This window comes from Macrobrachium nipponense, chromosome 11 (assembly GCF_015104395.2).
Source record: "Macrobrachium nipponense isolate FS-2020 chromosome 11, ASM1510439v2, whole genome shotgun sequence".
NCBI classification, from domain to species: Eukaryota; Metazoa; Arthropoda; class Malacostraca; order Decapoda; family Palaemonidae; genus Macrobrachium; species Macrobrachium nipponense.
The window spans coordinates 2780500-2799143 of NC_061087.1; the positions used below are offsets into that span (position 1 = coordinate 2780500).

General features: G+C 33.7%; 1 protein-coding gene across 1 annotated transcript in view; it reads right to left on the reverse strand.

Annotated features, from left to right (window-relative positions):
- Positions 1-18644, reverse strand: part of LOC135216856 (ubiquitin carboxyl-terminal hydrolase 16-like) — a 426609-nt gene continuing 407965 nt past the window's right edge. Inside the window, 1 exon segment of the mRNA XM_064252406.1 lies at positions 1-10451. Within this exon segment, the coding sequence (XP_064108476.1) occupies positions 10326-10451 (126 nt within the window). The 3' untranslated portion in view covers positions 1-10325.

The window sequence follows — 18644 nt, forward strand, 5'->3', positions numbered from 1 at the left end:
TAATTTTAGAACTATTTAATTCACATTTATAACAATTATATATATATATGTATATATATATAGATAGCAATGCTTGTAATTTCCGTGAACTAATTTTCTAACCATTAAAAATGGTTATAAGTCATTACAACCTATAACTTAATTTTCATGGAAACCTACAAAAAGAAAGAAATACACGTTCACAAAGTCATCCAAATCATGTCACAAACTGGTACTGTAAATGAAAAGGAAGGAGGAATACTTCCATAACATACTTCAAATATAAAACTTAATTACTTGAATGTATATCATCTATAGTAACGTGTTGAAAATGTCGGCTAAAGTGATACAAGGCTCCTTACTGTTACCAAGAAAATAAATTTTCTACTCTTTTATTATTGCCTGAATATTTCATTGGATATACTTTTATTACTGTATATTTGATAAGATAAATGCTATCAAGCCAAATTTTATCATTAAAGAAACTAAAACTAGACCATACAAGCTACAGTTTTTTTGAAAATATTAATAAATTTACAATTCATCTTTACATGGAAGGGGAAGTCACCCTTAGGTTAACTAAATCAAAAGCAATTTAAATTTCAACATTCACAAGTCAAAAATTTACAAGAGCATGCTTATCACAATCATACATAGTAACATCCAGTACACCACATAAGAATGTTTACACAACCTAAAGAACCCACAGATAACAATGCTCAGCTTATTTCAAAGAAATTTTAACTCCTATTACACTTTTTTATGGCAAATTACCAAAGTTATGTTGTGGAAACATTATTCCATTGGATAATTCCTCATAAACTTGATTTACATATAAAGATTTTCAGAAACAAAGCTGGTACTTTCCACAGTAACTGGATCCTACTCCTTAGATTCACTTTAACCAAGTGACCATAGTTATTTTAACATGTAACCTTACTTTAATATGAATCAACCTCAAGTTGTGAAAGGAGGCTAATAGATAAAACAGTGGAACACTACTTGTACTGGAAAACTTAAAATATAAAACAATAAAAAGTTTCAAAAATATATATATAAAAGAAAACTTACAACACTGTAAGGGCATCGGCCAGGGGAAAGGTCTGCTGAAATTTACATTATCGTTTTCTCTTGTCCTATGGATTACCGCACGTACACAAATATTTACCTTAACATGAGCAAAACTCTTTCCTATATTTCAGTACTATTACATATAATTTTTCTTCATTTTGAAATCTTCTATTCTTATTTGTAAATCAGTTTGAAAAGTTCAAAACCCACATAATGTTTCAATTTAAAAAAATTGGCTTTTATATTTTCATATATAGTTTGCTTACCATTAAAAATAAGTAGAAGAAAAAAGCCCCAAAATGATATCAATTAAAGTATACGTATATAAAATTATATATTTGTTAATAAACCATTTCATTTCCACAATCATTAGTCATACTACTCATTTAACAATTCAAATAAATCTACTACTACTCATTTAACGGTTTAAATTTATAAATGACCAATTTTAGGAATTTAAATGTGTAAAAATGTCTTGTATTTTTTAAACGACCAGTTTTAGGAATTTAAATGTGTAAAAATGTCTTGATAAAAAACAGTTTTGTTTTTATTTAGCATCATATTGCCATTCTACTTTTGTTAATAGTATCTTGAATGTCACTGATGTAAGGGGCTCTTGATTCTTCTAGAAATTCCGACTTGGCGTGTATGAAGGAAACTATATCGCATACTATATATAACAAAAAGTAATACAAAAACAAATATTTGAAGAATATGTAAAGTTAAAAGTAGATAGAAAGCTCTCATGCCATAGAATTTTCAGCATCTACCTTCACTTGCAAAATTAGCTTTTCCATATTATAATACTTCACATTGGCTTTCATCTAGCAATAGCTCAGATCATAAACTTGGGACTATTTGAAAAAACCAATTAAGCCAATGCCCTTTACCTACAAACTGAGATCTTTAAAAGGACTTTCTGCCTCTTTTTGCCCATCCTAAAGTAAAACTGAAACATATAGATAAGTCTTTCAACATGTTAAGGCCTGAAAACCACATGATTTTCTTAGAAGCTAGACTTCACTTTTACTACTTAATTATGTTCCCTATCTTTTACCCTGGTTATCATTTACATTGATTAAAGTTCCATCTGCAGTTTGTAAGTTTTTTCATGGATTGCATGAAAACATACACATGTAAAGGGGTATTACCTGCAGTGTTTTGTCTTGCGCAGCAAATTGTTGACAGTGCTTTATTTTTGTAAAGCAGGTTAGGAGACCACCAAACAATATTAATTTACAAGACTCACAGAGCTGCCCAAAGGATCTGTTCTCAATTAAGAGATTAAAATTGAATCAGAATCACATGAAAAAGCTGGTAAACTGACCAATACAAATAAGTCAAAGGTGAAGGGCAAAGGGCAATCCTGCTTGCAGATGGAGAAAAAAATTTGTACCATAAACAGTATACCATACAGAGAACACTATAAGCATAAATGTAGATCTAAGAAACAACCCTATTACCTGGGTATGCTGATTTTTTTTTGTATATTACATTAATTCCCTCTGGTCTCAACCCACTTAGCTGTAAACTTCTCCAACTTTATCCAACTCCCATGCCTACCTCTTTCAAGATCAGATCTTTTGGGCAAACTCTACAAAAGTTTAGAGAGATGATTCAGTCTAATTGAAAACAATCTCTATGAGTGAAATAGTAAGTGAAATGTTCAGTAGTTGATTAATTGACATAATTGAAACATGTTGGTCATTCCAAGCCACAGTTAACATTACCCAGAAATTTTTTTTAAATGTACTCCTCTTTTTAGCTCTAGACATTTGAGATGACAAACTTACTATCATTTTCATTGTGTTGTATACAAAGTGAGTGAGTAGTTCAATATATTTTTTTTATAAAACATAGTTTAGTGGCAAGTTTTAAAAGATGTAATTGGATTTCGAATGTAGCAGAAACCCATGCACTGATTTAAACTACTATAGTACACAGGGAAGTATGAAAAAAACTTGCTTAATTACAAAAGTACCATATCCAAAATTACAATAAGATTTTTTTGTTCTTATAAACTTGACATATTTCCCACCATCAAAGACAGTATGACCTTTAAGATGTAATACAATTTTGACTTATTGAATTTTGGGGGAAAAAATTGACAAAAATATGGTAGAAACACTTATAAGGCAGTGATTTTGTTTGGTTGGTGCACTGCATATATCAGATGGGAGCAATAACCAATAATCAGTATGATGATACAGCATACTGATTACTGTAGTTTTTTCAGTGCATTTGTTTTAAGTATTACATACTTGGTTTACTGTTTTTTCAAGTTCACTTATTTTGATATTAGTTATAATTTTGTTGGCGCTAACACACCAGCAAACTCATAAACTTGAGACAGAAAAAGAAGTACCATATACAATATCAACTGACCCACCCACCATGTTGCATCAGATATTTCCAAGGTCAATGGTCAATATGTCTGTATCCAAATGGTTGAGGTTTCAGGTGGTGCAGTGTTCTAAGATTATGTCAGTAATGGATGTAGGCTTATGCAAAACTCTTTTTCCTAATCTCAGTTAAAAGAAAATTAAAAAAGAAAATAGGAAATTTTAAATATATAATATTTTATTGTGCTGCATTAAAACAGAACACTTGACATCCCAAACAGAAAAAAAGAACAACAGAAAAAGATTAAAATCCACAAAATACAGATGTTACAAAGAAAAAACTTTTTTTCTTCAAAACCTGAAATAATTTGCATATTATTACCAATTATAAAAAGTCAGGGAGAATTTCTGAAGAAATTATAAATAAAGCACCTCATTACAAAAGTTCCATTTAATTAGTAAGATATATCCATAAAATCTTTTAACATAGTACGTATTGCATTATTAGTTTGCTAATTATGTTCCCTTAAGGCCAGGGTTATCTGAGAAGAGCAAAAATACTGGTAATATTGATATTCAACATTTAAATTACTACCCATCTGTTAACTCGACTACCATAATTTGCCGATATGGGAATGAATCTTTATAACTGTGTACATTTTTTTGTTTCTTCATGATACTTTTGTAATATAATTCATACACTTCATTCAGAGGTCATGTACAGGAGTTCTTATTACTCTCTAGCAAAGATAACTTCTTGTGGAGTTGGGATAAGTTGATGAGAACATAACCTTAGACCTGTACTACACAGTAAATTCCCAAGGCTTATGTTAGGAAAAATATCGTCTTTGATGCCAGGAAATACAGTTTTTCAAACGACTTATGTGTCATACTACTAATATGTTATCAAACTAAATCCCATCCTTAAGTAAAATATGTCACGAACAAAAATGTTTCATAATTTGCCAATGCTTTAACCTTTTACTTACCCTTGAAAATGACAAAAATCAATATTACTTTTACCATATTTAGATCTCAATTCCTCAACATTTACAGGCTTTTACTTAATTTCAGATTCTTAGCTATCAGATTTCAATTCTAATAATATACATGGCAACATATGAGACAGAAGAATAGAAACTTCATCTAAAACTTGACAAGCACTGACACTACTACACAGAATTATCTAAGTACAAAACACTTTATCACAGATTCTGTCTCAGTACAGCCATTACCTGGCATTCAAGGTCAACATATTGTACATAACCACAGCCACCATTCACTTATGGCATTTTTTTTACTGTTGCTAACACTGGATTTTCAATAAGTTTTATATCTTTAGAGAGCAAAGTGTTACCTATGTAGCTGCTTGTTTATTAATGAATGACCAGTTTTCCTGAGTTATCTGGTTACATACACATGCCATAAAAGAATGTGACAATCATGATACACGTTGAATAAAAAATACACGTTTAATTTTTGAAAAATCTTGCTTTTTTATAATTTGTACATTAATATAGTATAAAAGAGCATTCTAAGCTAATGCTTTCAAGGCCATTACTATTATCTACTAAATTCTTGGTTTTACTCTCAAACTACGACACTACATACATTTTTTGTAATTAAAAAAAATTTGATTCATGGCTGAGCAAAATCTTTTATAGTAATTTACCTCAGTGGGTTAATTAATAGCACAGTGATATGCAATAGCCTTTCAAGTACAACATTAAGCTCGTTTCTTATCCAGTATTTTTCCATGTTATATGCAAAAGGATCACTTGAATCACTCTTAAAGCAGTTGTCCAATATAACTTCTCTTTTCAGGAACATAATTTTCAGCACACATTTTTATTATACTGAAAAACTGTGTTGGTGGCTGGTTCCTCCTTTAAATTTTTTGCTTTTACACAGCTGTATAAAACTTACAAACCAACCCACACTGCTGTGCTCTTTCATTCAAACTAAAATTTCAAGTTCCTGTCTTAAAACCTCCTTTCAAATATGATCCTCAACCAATACATACAATGTACAATAAGTGAACAAATAACATGTTGGGATATTTTTCCCCATATACCTTAACACTTCCCTTATTTCAAGTCTCAAGACTCATGAAAATATTGTTTGTAACAATAGTTGCTGTAGTGTCACAATAACTCAAGTAGCACTTACGGGAATTATACTACCTCAGAGAATTCCTTTGTACTGACTAGCGATAACAAAATTGATTTCAGAGATAATAATTCATCTAAGCTAACCTACGATATAAGCCTTCAGCCTCTTAGATTCTGATGATATAATATGCAGTCTATGCCAAAAACACCTCTTTAGATTCTATATACGTATAACTGTATGTGACATTATCTGCAGAAATTTTTGTACCAACATCAACATGTCATTTTGACTTATTTTCATTGTCCTCCTCTTTCTACATACAATAAGAGTAAGTATTTACTTTACAAATCACACCATTACCAACATCAAGCCATGAACAATTAATTTACCTCAAGCCATGAACAATTAATTTACCACAAGTAAAAAAAACTTCTAGAAGCATGCAGTGTATGTGTTTACCCTCCAGGAATCAATAGGATTAATCAGCAATGAACTTGAACAAGAACATTACTGGGAGTGAGTACCAGAGTAGGTATATCACATGGAACAAGCATAAGAGGCCATGTACCTTGTAAAGGAAGCTTCTTATTCTCAATACAAAGTACTTTAATAAGACCAACAAATGACTTAATTTGACTCACACACAACTTGCTTAAGTATTTGTTCTTAAATGAAACTTGGGAATGCTGTAGAGGACCTTTAGTTCAATCTATCGAGTGCTATGAAAGACCAATTAGAAGTGGAAACCACCAAATGATTCAGGCAAATTTCAACAGAATAAAATGCAAAGGCAAACGAGAAAAAAATGGAAATAATAAAAGGATAGATATATATCAGAAAAAATACTTTATGTTAGTACACAGCAATACAAGTCAGAAAAAACAAAGCAATGGTGCATGACACTTTAAAAACGTACTAGGCCCAAAGAACACTGTCAGGACGACCGTTCCACTGTAAACCAGTAAAAGGAATGATTACTTGTACTGGCAGCCTGACAACAGGGCACCTCAAAATTTATGGGGTAAGTATTAAAGGCACTAGTGGAAGTTCCCTGTTGAAACAGTCCTTGTGAAAATAGGCCTAGCATGATACTTCTGGCACTCGTATAAATCAAACTCCTGTGTAAAGATAAAGGTCATGGATGGCTGCTGACATCCAAACAGAAAAGTGTTTCATTAATAACAGAATCAAAGTTCTTAAGCATATCACTAATACCATGATCTCTACTAAAACAAGGGTATAAAAGTCCTTTAAAATGAATTTCTCCAAATCTTCAACATTTTTTTAATGTACCCAATCATAAAGGTGATTTATAAATTCTAGCTTATAATTTTCAGAGTTACCTGGGAGATATGACATTTAGCACTGTGGTCAGGTTAAACTACCTTTAATAACTCACTCTGGCACCATTTTTTTAGATGCTGTGAAAAAGAAAGTTCAGCCAAAGTAACACCATGAATCATAAAATATTCAAAACCACTAAGTATAGTGATACCAATGTAATGCAAAACATTTAGTGGGATTAAGGTGCAAGATCAACTAATCAACAGCAAGTTTTGCTTTAGTTCAGCCTCATGATCCATTGATTACATAACACTGATACTACTCTTATTAGCTATATATTCCATTTAATCATTTGTTTATCTATAAAAGTAATCTTCTTTCCACCATGTAATAGGGATACAAATCAATAAGCAGCCATCTTACCCTCTCCTGAAAAAAAGTAAAAGCTACTTGATTTTATAATATAGTGCTAATTTTTTTGTTGAGACAGTAATGACTGGCAGTGTACCCATTTATAAACATTTCAATTCAGCAGTCTATAGAAATTTATTGAAAAAACATGACATCTTGATTATATTAACAAGAAACTTTGTTGATTAAAGAAAATGGCCACAATTTATCAGCCTTTTGTATCTATACAGGCTACTTATGTTTATAATTGCTTTGAAGTAGAATGAAAATGAACTATTCAAAGAAGACCTTTGCTTATTTTCCATAAAACCTGATTGCAAATCACCTTGGCATTCACTCCACTTGCAACAGAGAATAACACCTTATCTTTGGATTTATAGAGCATAAATTTCCCATAACTAGTGTTTTATGTACTTTCTATTCCTTATCTCCTTTACCATGACAATGCCAAATTGCGTCAATGAGTCCAGACCCATACCTAAAATCTACAGTTTAGTCATTCATTCCTATTTTCCTTGGCACTGTGCAGAGAAATAAACTTACTGTGCAACTTCTATTAATGTCAAGACTTGCAAAAAACACAAATAAAACTGTTTTGTAACTTCAATAAGCAATAAGATTACTGCACCTATAAACATTTAAGCATTATTCTATTAATTCTGATAAAAAAGTGGCTTTGGATAAGTTGCCTTTAATTATAACCAGCAGTTTTTTTCATTAAATTGTAGTTTCTTACTTGGCTAGAAAGTACCAAATAAAACTTAGTTCTTCTGATTGTCAATGCTATTTTCCAGAAAAGGAAATTACAAACGAAAAATGGGCCATAACTCAGTAATAAGCACTGATTAGCTATGGAAATGTCCTTAATATAAACATACCAAGCATCATAAATTAAAACTGTGTTGATGTTTGTAATCAATTTACAGTTCTTTCAAAACAATAAAAAGTATACAATGTGAATGGAAATTCATTTGACTAATTCAGATGCTGAAAAATTATTAACATGGTATTATAAGCTTATATAACTTAAGGTCTCTAAGATTAATTCTTTCTTGAATGAGAGTGATGGAAGAAGTTTCATTCATACTGGAAAAAAAAGATTTTATGCTGTAGACCAAGAAAAGAATGAAAGCTGTCTTCACTTTTTAAAGTTTTCAATTTTCTACTATCCTTTGGCACATATAATAAAAATCCCTGTAAAGAAGGAATAGTGATTCTATTGTTTTTCTTGGGTAAATTTAAAATCCTGTGTACAGAACTATACACATAATACGTAACTAGTTTATTGATTATGGGGTAAGGAAAGTCTTCCATCCAACAACATATGTATAGATATGCATAGTACTATTACTGTGTACAAAAAGAAATTTTTCAGATTTTTGTAATTAGCTAACCCTCAACTACAAGATACGAACTGTTATTATAAGACTAGTAAAACTGACAGCAATGGCTTTGAAAGTGTATACTTACATGGAAGTTATCCTATATGCTAAAAAGATTACACACCAGTTTTGAATTTATTGCACAAGTCTCTAACTACACTAAGTTCTTGGTGGTAACCAGTTGAACATACTACTATACTGCCTGTAATATAAGTCTGTAAATATTCTTGGTATAGAATTTTCATAAAAGCTGCATGCCTTATCTAAATTTCTTCTTTAAACAGTAAGACATTAAAATTGCCCTGACCTAGAAACAAAAATATAAACATCATAAATTTGTCAAAATGAATTACCGACAAGTTATAAACTACCATAATCCAATTTTCTTACTTAGATACTTCTGATGCCAAACTTTATTTAACTATAACTGCAATGGCTTATAATGATAAAGAAGCAACAGAATACTTAGCTGTTTTACAATTTCCTTACTTTGTATTTATAAGACTTTTCAAAATATTCAGACATCAACTATATCATCCTTTAAAGATTTACCATACTGCTGGAAATTTAACATGGCAAAAGTGAAGATACAGTTGCAAATGCATAATCAGGCTCAATTACAAAACTATAAAAAAAATCTTGAAATCAGCACTTTTGGTAAAATTGTTCCCAGAACACATTAAGGAAATTACAATTTCTTTTTTCTCTTACTTCAGCCACTGAAATTGCACTAAAGTAAAAAAAAAAATATCCAGAACTAAAAACAGGGGCTTATTATCTCAAATTATTGACATAGTTATGGTAAAGAGGAACAAGAACAGTTACTTTGCTTTCATTATTGAATACAAACCAAAGATGAATAAGGGCAAATTGGCTTAAGGGGGGTTATTTTATGGGCAAGAGGAGTCTATGCTCAAAGATAATAGTAAATTTAAATATACATTTTTAATTCTGTAACTATAAAGAATGAAAAAACTTATAGTGCATTCACATTTGCCATCAGCCAAACTCTTGCAGGTACACTAGTCATATTTCATTGCACACATACAGCTTTTTACAACACTACTGACCACCAATGAATGAATAAACATAATTTAGATACTACCATCAATTAATCAATTAAATTTACAAATAAATAAATATAAAAGCACAGAACACAGGTAAGAAAGAATTACAAAAAAATGAGACGAGGCAAAGAACTGGTTATATCGGAGGCTTTTGTAATACATCTCTTTGTTAAAAGGTGTGGCTATAATGGAGGTAAGACAGCCTGACCATCAATAACTGAAAGGAAATCAACCCGTAATGTATTATCTAAGTATAGAATGAAAGGGGGTTCAAATATTGTTTGTGTCCTTGGAAGAAGTGCCAAGGATTAACTTGAAAGCTAAAAAAATTATGCTTTTCTCAGACAATGTCTTGGCTTTTTCCATTTATGAATCTTTTATTGAGGACTGCAAACATAATTACATGAAAAGTGAGTCAATAATTTTCCAGGTAATTTATAAACTACAGAATGGTTCTGAAGAGTATAACTTAGGTTGCAAAACAGCATATCTGCTAAGAATCTGAAATCTTTGAGTATTCTACAATTCCTGCTCTCAAACATTAAATACTTAATAACACTGGTTCATACAAACATCTCATCTATACAATGAACATTCATCAGAATAATGTACAAATAATAAATACCCTTATTGTACACACTTAAAAAAACCTATGTACAACTATCAAAAAGTTCCTCTCAAACCAATCTTTCATAGAATAATAGGTAAGCTTGCGCCTTCATAACTCTTTCAATATTGACTTCAGCTACGTATGTATCAGACACGTGGAACCAACGACCAGCTTTGACCTCTTCTTCAAATTCCTGAGGAAAAATAAGGTAAAAATTACTAACTTCAACTACATACGCCAAAATACCAAATTATCACAAGAATTCAAGTTCTATCACAACAGTGGTAAGAACAACAACAGTTGGTTAGGGCAACACAAAGTGCAAATTTTCTTTGCACCTAATCAAATTTTCTTTGCACCTAATAAGTGTATATAGCTTTCATCTGGATTTGCACATCTGTTAATAAATTTGCTTCTCATTCACCAGGATCAATTTAACAAAATTTGATAAACTAAAAAACTGAGATGTTTCAGGCCAGCATTTTCCATGTGCTGAGGTACTGTTAACTTTATATTACTGAGATAATATATCAGTTCTAACTCTTCTGTAATGACATAAAGATCATAATAATGCAGTTACAGTTTTCTTTTTTTACTATTTAGTGTCTTTCAGCATAACAGGTCTTAACCCCCAAATGTGAAGTTTTTACAAGAAAATGTTTTACTACAAACCCATTACATATTTGCATACAACCTCACTCTACATGAAACAAACCCAGTCACAACCACTTCACAGATCTTGCAAAAAAAAAAAAAAAAAAAAAAAAAAAAACTCAACCATGCTATGAGGGAGTAAGTGCCACTAGATCTCAAGGGAACACTGAAAAATTTGATTAATTGGTTTGTTATAAAAATGTTTGTTCATACAAACCAATTAACCCTTTCGCTTATGACTAATAAACATTTATGTCTGTGGGCAGTGGCAGTGATTCGAGCATAACCATAAAAATGTTTGGTGTATCTTTATTTGCTCAAAGATGCATATCTCCAAAAATATTCAAGGTAGACCACTCAACATTGTTTCATTTTGCAGGTGATTCCTTTTTCTATACATTGGCATAAAAAATACCTCTGAAAGTATCTATTATACTATAAGTCAAATAACAGATTTTGACGTGGGAAAAACCTATTTTTGGTAGTTGCTGTTGAGTCCTCAAGGAGTTACCCCTCCACGATGTGCCAATGCTCTTCATGGTGATTAGACTAATATAAAATAAATATCTTTTAGCCTGGTCTTGTGTCATAATGATAAGCACTTTGTATAATGGACTCAAAGACAAGAGGGCATTTTCTCTCCCATCTTCAGCAAGGCTGAACCCACTTTTTCTCAAGTCAAAATCTGGAAGAAGCGGTGACTACTGTGCATGCGCATCGGCCATCTTGTTTACAACCAGACCAGTTAAAAGACTCTCTGTTGGTTGACGAAAAAACAAGAAACTACACAAGAACTTGCGTTTTTAGGGTGAAGTTCTGTAGTGACTTACCTAAGTACACAAGGTATGGTTGCAGTCTTGTTGCACCTTCCCAAGTGATAGTCAGCATACCCACCCATTAGGAAGGACCCTGGTTTTCTGTTGTAGTGCCTATGGGGTCAGGACTAACTTACTGACAAACAGTGTAGTCGATTTTGTTGAGCTTATGGCAGTAATGTTTTAAGAATACGTACTGCCACTGATGACAACCCAGTACATTCGGAGACTTCTTTTAAAGAGACATTTCTGAAGAAGGCCAACGACGTACTTACTTTCTTAATATCATGCGACCTAGTAAAGGAGTGTGGATTTACCTTTTTAATGAGTGAAACTAAAATTATGCTTGACCCTTGTAGAGAGAGTGGTTTAATTGTGCTAGGGCGTAGGAAAATTTGACCTTTTAGGATGTATGCTGTGACTACTAGGTACCTTGTTCAGGAACCAAGTAACTGGAGTCTATCGGAAGCAGGTCTTTGTAGAGCAAAAGACCGCAGAAGAGAAATGACAACATCTATGCTGGAGTCAATCATGAATCCATAAAGCAAGGGTTCCGTTAATGCTGCCTTATATGCCATGATTGTTGTAACTGCAAGATGTTTGTCTTCAAAAAGGATGTAAAAAAAAAAGGTATACAGTATAGAAACTTAAAAGTGTTTCTATAGAAATCTCAACTGGGTTTCTCAGGATCGATATAATTTACAGGCAGTCCCCGGTTATCGGCGGTCTCAGTTAATGGCGATCCGGTTTTATGGCACTTGTCTAGCGCCATAAAATCGGCGATTTATGGTGCCATAAGGGCCAAGTTTCGGTTATCAGTGCCATAAGGTGCTGATAATATTTATGGCACCACATCATACCTAACAGAGGCGCCATTAACCAGTTGTCAGCGCCATTAACCGAAACTTGGCGCCATAAGCACCATAAATTGCTAAGTTTCGGTTAATGGCGGTTTTCGCTTGTCTGCACCCCGCCAAGAACAGAACCCCTCACTGATAAACGGGGACTGCCTGTAGCCATATCTTCCATACGCACTGGTATTGCTGGATAGAGGAAGTCCTGCTTTCTGGGATAGAACAGCAGACGACAGTAAAATTGATCTTTTCGCCCGTTGTTGAAGCAATAGGAACCAATGCCTGCTTGGCCAATTTGGGGCTTATTAAGTAAGCTGTTCCTTTGAAGGCTAGGAGTTTCTTTACAACCTTTGGAATCTAAGACAAAGAAGGAAAACGATATATCTTCCACTTGTTCCAGTCTTGTAAGAAGGCATCTTTTGCTGTTGCTTGACTCTCCAAGTTTGGAGACACTTATACTGGCAGTTTGTGATTCTCGTATGTGGCGAAAAGGTCCACTTCTGATTGTGGAAGTGTGTTGGCTATTGTTTGAAAAGAGCGGTTGTCTACAACCATTCTGTTGAAGCTGTTGTTTTCCTTGATAGAGAGTCTGCTATTACATTGAGAGACCCTGTGAAGTGAATTGCGTACAGGTGCCACTTCTTTACCTGTACCATCCGAAGGATAGCTAGCATTATCATATTGTGAGGAGGTGAGCATGATACCAATTTCTTGATAGAGGACACTGAAGTTGTGTTGTCTGCAACAAACAGAATATGTGCCTCTTCTGGAGTTTTGAGTTTTTTGAAAAACAAAAAGAGAGCCATCAGTTCCAGGAAACTAATTTGACAATTCTTCTTGCCACCTGATGATCCTCCCATTTCCTACCCCTGAGTGTATTGTCACTCTTACAGATGGAGGACTCAGGGTGACATTTTCACCAGAGATTATGTGCAATAGCCAAAATTTTGTCACGTTTTTCAACTACAATCTGAATATCAGGTTTATTACTGATGCAAACTGAAGCAGAACCATTATATGTTCTAACTGCCATCTGGAACCTCTGGGCTATGCCAGGAACCTTTTGAGATTTTTCCTTATATTCTGTTCTAAGTTTTGTTGGTGACAACAGGCTCTTAAGAGTATCCCAACACAGTCTCAGCCACTGAAAGTGTCAGCTGGGTGTGAGGCGGGATATTTTCTAATTCATTATAAAAACGTTTTGATTGGAGTCTGTTGACCACTGCTCTTAGGTTATTCAAACACATTTCTTGTGGACCCCCAAATTAACCAGCCTTCTAGGTAACCTATTAGTTGTCACGTTTTTCAACTGCAATCTGAGTATTGGATCTATTACTGATGCAAACTGTAGCAGACCCAATATATGTTCTAGCTGCCATCTGGAAACTCTGGGCTGTGCCAGGAACCTTTTGAGGTTTTCCTTATATTCTGTTCTAAGTTTTGTTGGGAGACAACAGGCCCTTGAGAGTATCCCAACTCAGTTTCAGCCACTGAAAGTGTCTGCTGAGTGTGAGGCGGGATTTTTTCCAATCCATTATAAAACCTTTTGACTGGAGTCTGCTGACCACTGATCTTAGGTTATCCAGACAATCTTTTCTTGTGGACCCCCAGATTAACTAGTCATCTCGGTAACCTATTAGTTGTATTCCTTCATTTCTGAGTTCCAAGACAGCTACTGTTACTAATATTGTAAAATTTCTTGGAGCTACGTTTGGCCCAAAAGGCATGACTTTAAACCCATTCATATCTTTCCCTATCCGGAACTCTAGGAATGGGCAGAAGGGAGCAGCGATAGAGATGTGCCAGTATGCATCTTTTAGATCTATAGAAACCGTCCAAGACCCTTTTAGAATGATTGGACATTGTATTTCGGCAATGGGAGTCATCCAAAACTTTTGGCAAACAATGTGCTTGTTCAATGTTGACAGGTTGAGGATCAATTTTCATTTGAAGGAATCCTTTTTGGGAACACTGAAGAGACGTGCTTGGTGGCGAATATATCCTTGTTTCTCCATAAGCTCCCTTTAACAGGGCCTTCTGCATGTAGCCTTCCAGAAAGGGGTCTGGTTTTTTAAAGAACCCCTTTAAAAGGGGAAGGGAAAGGAGGAGGATAAGGGAAGATGAAATCATTTCCATCCGAACCCATTGAGAATAATGTTGTGTCTGCAAGGAGAAGACCTCGATTCCCTGTGGTGTCTTCGAAGCCAACACCTGACCCAACAATTTCTATTAGTATCCCTCTTTTCCTATACATCTTCCCTTGATAGGCATTCTGGGTGTTGATTTTTCTTTAACCCATGTTACTTAACACTGAATATTGAAAAATATGGAAAGGTGTAAGTGGAAATGCCTAGGGCATTTAATATTTTTGTATGAATATTTTTTGGTAATTTTTTTTTCCCTGAAATTGGGTAAAAAAAATCTTAGTGGGGCAAGAACAATTCCTGTTTAATTTTGGCCAATGAAACATGTGATAAGAAACTGAAATGTTTTTCCATATAAAATGGGAAGTTTAACATGAACCAATGTTAAATCATATCAAAAGATAACAGGAAAGTGTATTTTTTGGTAATCAATTCTGAAAAAATATTCTAATTACAATTTCCAACAACAACAAGAAAAAAGTTTCACTGGGATGAATTGAAAATCATATATACCCATGCTATAATTCCTTTACCTAATCCTTTTTTATTTTCTTTTGATGAGCATTTGCCATTTCATCTGGAGAGAGAGAGAGAGAGAGAGAGAGAGAGAGAGAGAGAGAGAGAGAGAGAGAAACTCTTCTTCCACTTAAGAAGATGCCAGGGCAATCAGGAACAGTCCTGAGAGTCAAATACAAATGCCTATTGTGGCTGCACAACACCTACTTCAAGTCCAAATTTGAATGTCTAACAATGCTGTGAAACATATTGAGCATAAAAACTACAAAGAGTAGAAATATTTCTATTGTTCCAAACCTAAAGAGAGGGCAGAGCAATAACCTTGACATTAGTAAGTTACATGCGTGGGCAAGAACACCATTCATCATACCAAACCTGGGCCACTTTTCCAACATTTTTTGGCTATTGCCAACCAGATTTTCCTATAAATTTGCCAAGCCTCCTTACTTACATCCAGATTGTTGGGAAACTCTCTAAAAAGCAAAGGTGTTAATATTTCTAAATAAAATGATGCAATACTCATGCAATACTCATTGCCAAATCATCTCCCCTTTCATTGCCCATTATACCTGTGTGGGCTGGTACCCAGCAATTTTTATCAATGAACATCACTTCCATTACTACTAATAATACAACCAAAGAGTAATTTTCTTAAACATCTAAAAAACTAATCATAAAGCTTAACCCCATAACATTTCCAGAAAATATTATAACCATTCACCAATACAAGCAGTTCTCACTTATCGACAGCGTAGGTTAATAACGTTTTAGTTTTGTGCAGCTTGGCTAAACAACAACATTAACCAGATTTTAGGGCAACAGTAAACTATTTTCAGCATCAGTAAGCAGTTTATTGGCATCAGTAAGCGGTTTATCGGTATCCGTGAGTGGATTATCAGCATTAGTAAGGGGTTTATCAGAATCGGCAAGCAGTTTACCGGCATTGGTAAGTAGTTTCTCAGCATAGGTACGCAATTTATCACCACTGATAAGTGGTTGATGGTACGAATAAGCAGTTTATTGGCAATTACGACATCATAAACGCTATTTATTATCAAAATTATTGCTGATTTTCGGTCAGTGGTGCTCAGCCAGGAATGGAAGCAGCCCCTTGTACTACAAATTTCTAACATGGTTTGTTAGTCAATTACATGATTCACTTCAGATGGTATTGCTATTAAGACTACAAATATTTCAACTTAAAAGTATTTATATAAAAAAATTTTAAGTTCATATTACTGAGATTATACATATATCAGTTCAAACTCTTCCATAATGACATAAAGACCACAACAATTCACTTACAGTTCTATTTTATTTCTTTCTTTACTATTTAGTGTATGTCAGTGATATGGGTCCTAACCTGCAAATACGATGATTTTACAATAAAATGTCTTACTAGTACAATGATTAGACTAACTGTGAATGGTGATCTAAATTTTCTTATAGGTAATAGTAATTCACATCTCCTATAATAGAGTTACAAGGATGGAGATTCATGACTGATGGCCAACTCACACTTGGTTTCCAGTATTTTCAATGAATAGTAAGCCTCAATTTCAAATAGTATATAAGCCTCAGTTTCAAATGAGATTTTCTTGCTTCTCTAGACTAGGTAGAAAGAACTTTTTCAGTCCCTCATGAACACGTCAAGTGTTTGGCTTTTCATAATTAGTTGCTGAAAGGCACAGCTTTTGTTATAATTTGACTCAACAAAAAACTACAACATAAAAATGAAAAAATAATATATAGAAAAGGTCACTCATTGAAACATTTTAATTTCTAGTAAATTCTTGATACACAGAACAAAATGTTAAAAACTGCTAGATTGATCTGACAAAAGCAGGCTGATTTGGGGATGCTCAAGACCTTCAAAAGGATCCTTCTATCTTTATGAATGTAAGAAGTAGCTTTTCTTGAGTTCAGTTCCAAAATGAAGATCCTGCATACAAACAAAAGCTATGGCTGATGAAACCACTGTGCAAATTTCTCAAATTAAAGCTATAGTTGAACTTTTAGTGGCTACAGGAGGCAACTCACTCAATCTCAATACTCTAGCATTTAAAATTTTACGCCTAGTAAGATTTGCTTTATGACAATCTTTTAATAAAATATGCTCATAAGGAAGCCCAGCAATTTCTGTCATCTGGATTATGAAAATCACAGAGGTCCCCATATCAGTCGATTCACGCAGTGTTACTAATAGTCATGGCTCCCCATGACTTAGCCCATTTCCTCCCAATATTCTCTTGCATGAGGTATCAGGGGTTCTGTAAAATACTTCCAGACTTGCTTTAATATAGTGAATTCCTTACAGACTTGTTTGAATTTAGAGAATAAATTAAGCAAGCTCTATAGTTTTCTTCTGAATATGTCTGTTTTGCTGCAAAAATACATATGTTCTAGCACTGCCTTTTTTGGTACAAATGAGTTGCCATGTTTAAAAGGTAGAACTTTGAATCTACCATCCAGTTTATTTTCTGGCACAGTATCAATTAGCTTCAGAGAATGTACTTTCCCAGCTGCAGAAGTGAAAAAATTACAAACTTTGCTTAACTGTCTAATTCCCAAGTCTCTCTTAAGCACAATCTCAACTTATTTCTTCATGAGAAAGGTTTTATTCTTAAAACTGGAGTACAATAGAAATTACAGAAATTGGACAGGTAGGCACAAAGAAGCAAAACAGAATTAATAAAAAGTTGAAAGGCAGAAGGCAATACAGTTGAAGGTCGACAGATGCTATAAAGGAACTTTTAGAACTGCCTTCACTGTTCAATGGAAGGCCTACTGGCCAATACTCATTTACAGCAAGAATGAGTAACATTGCTTAAGCATGTAGTGCCAACCAATGCATCTCTAACTTGCCTCAGGTGGACCCTTTGGCAAACAACTTTAGGAAGGCACACCTGAATCTAAATGCCTTTCCAGTACACAAGTTAGCCAGAGGCCTTTAATGTATGCTGTAAAAATATGAACTGGATTTCTTCAAATCTTTTAGTCAAGACACTAATATATATGTATACAGTGGAACCCCCATATTCGCGGACTCATACATTCGCGGATTTCACTCGGGAACGTTTCCCCGCATCATTCCTGGAAAATTCGCACATTCGCGGTATTTTTCTATGAGAAATATCCACTAATTCCTGGTTTTTTTTATCAATTTCATCATAAAATGCACTTTTTGTGATAAAACTATTAAAAAAACCAAGTATGAAAATTTGTTGTGGGTTTTTCTTTAGTTTTAACCAACAAAATAGGCTGTTTTTATAGCCTTTTTATAGGGGTTCCAAACATTCGCGGGTTCTAACTATTCACGGGGGGGTCTGGTACGCATCCCCTGCGAATACGGGGGGACCACTGTATATACAATTTTTTATTGCAAACACTAATTTAGAAAATG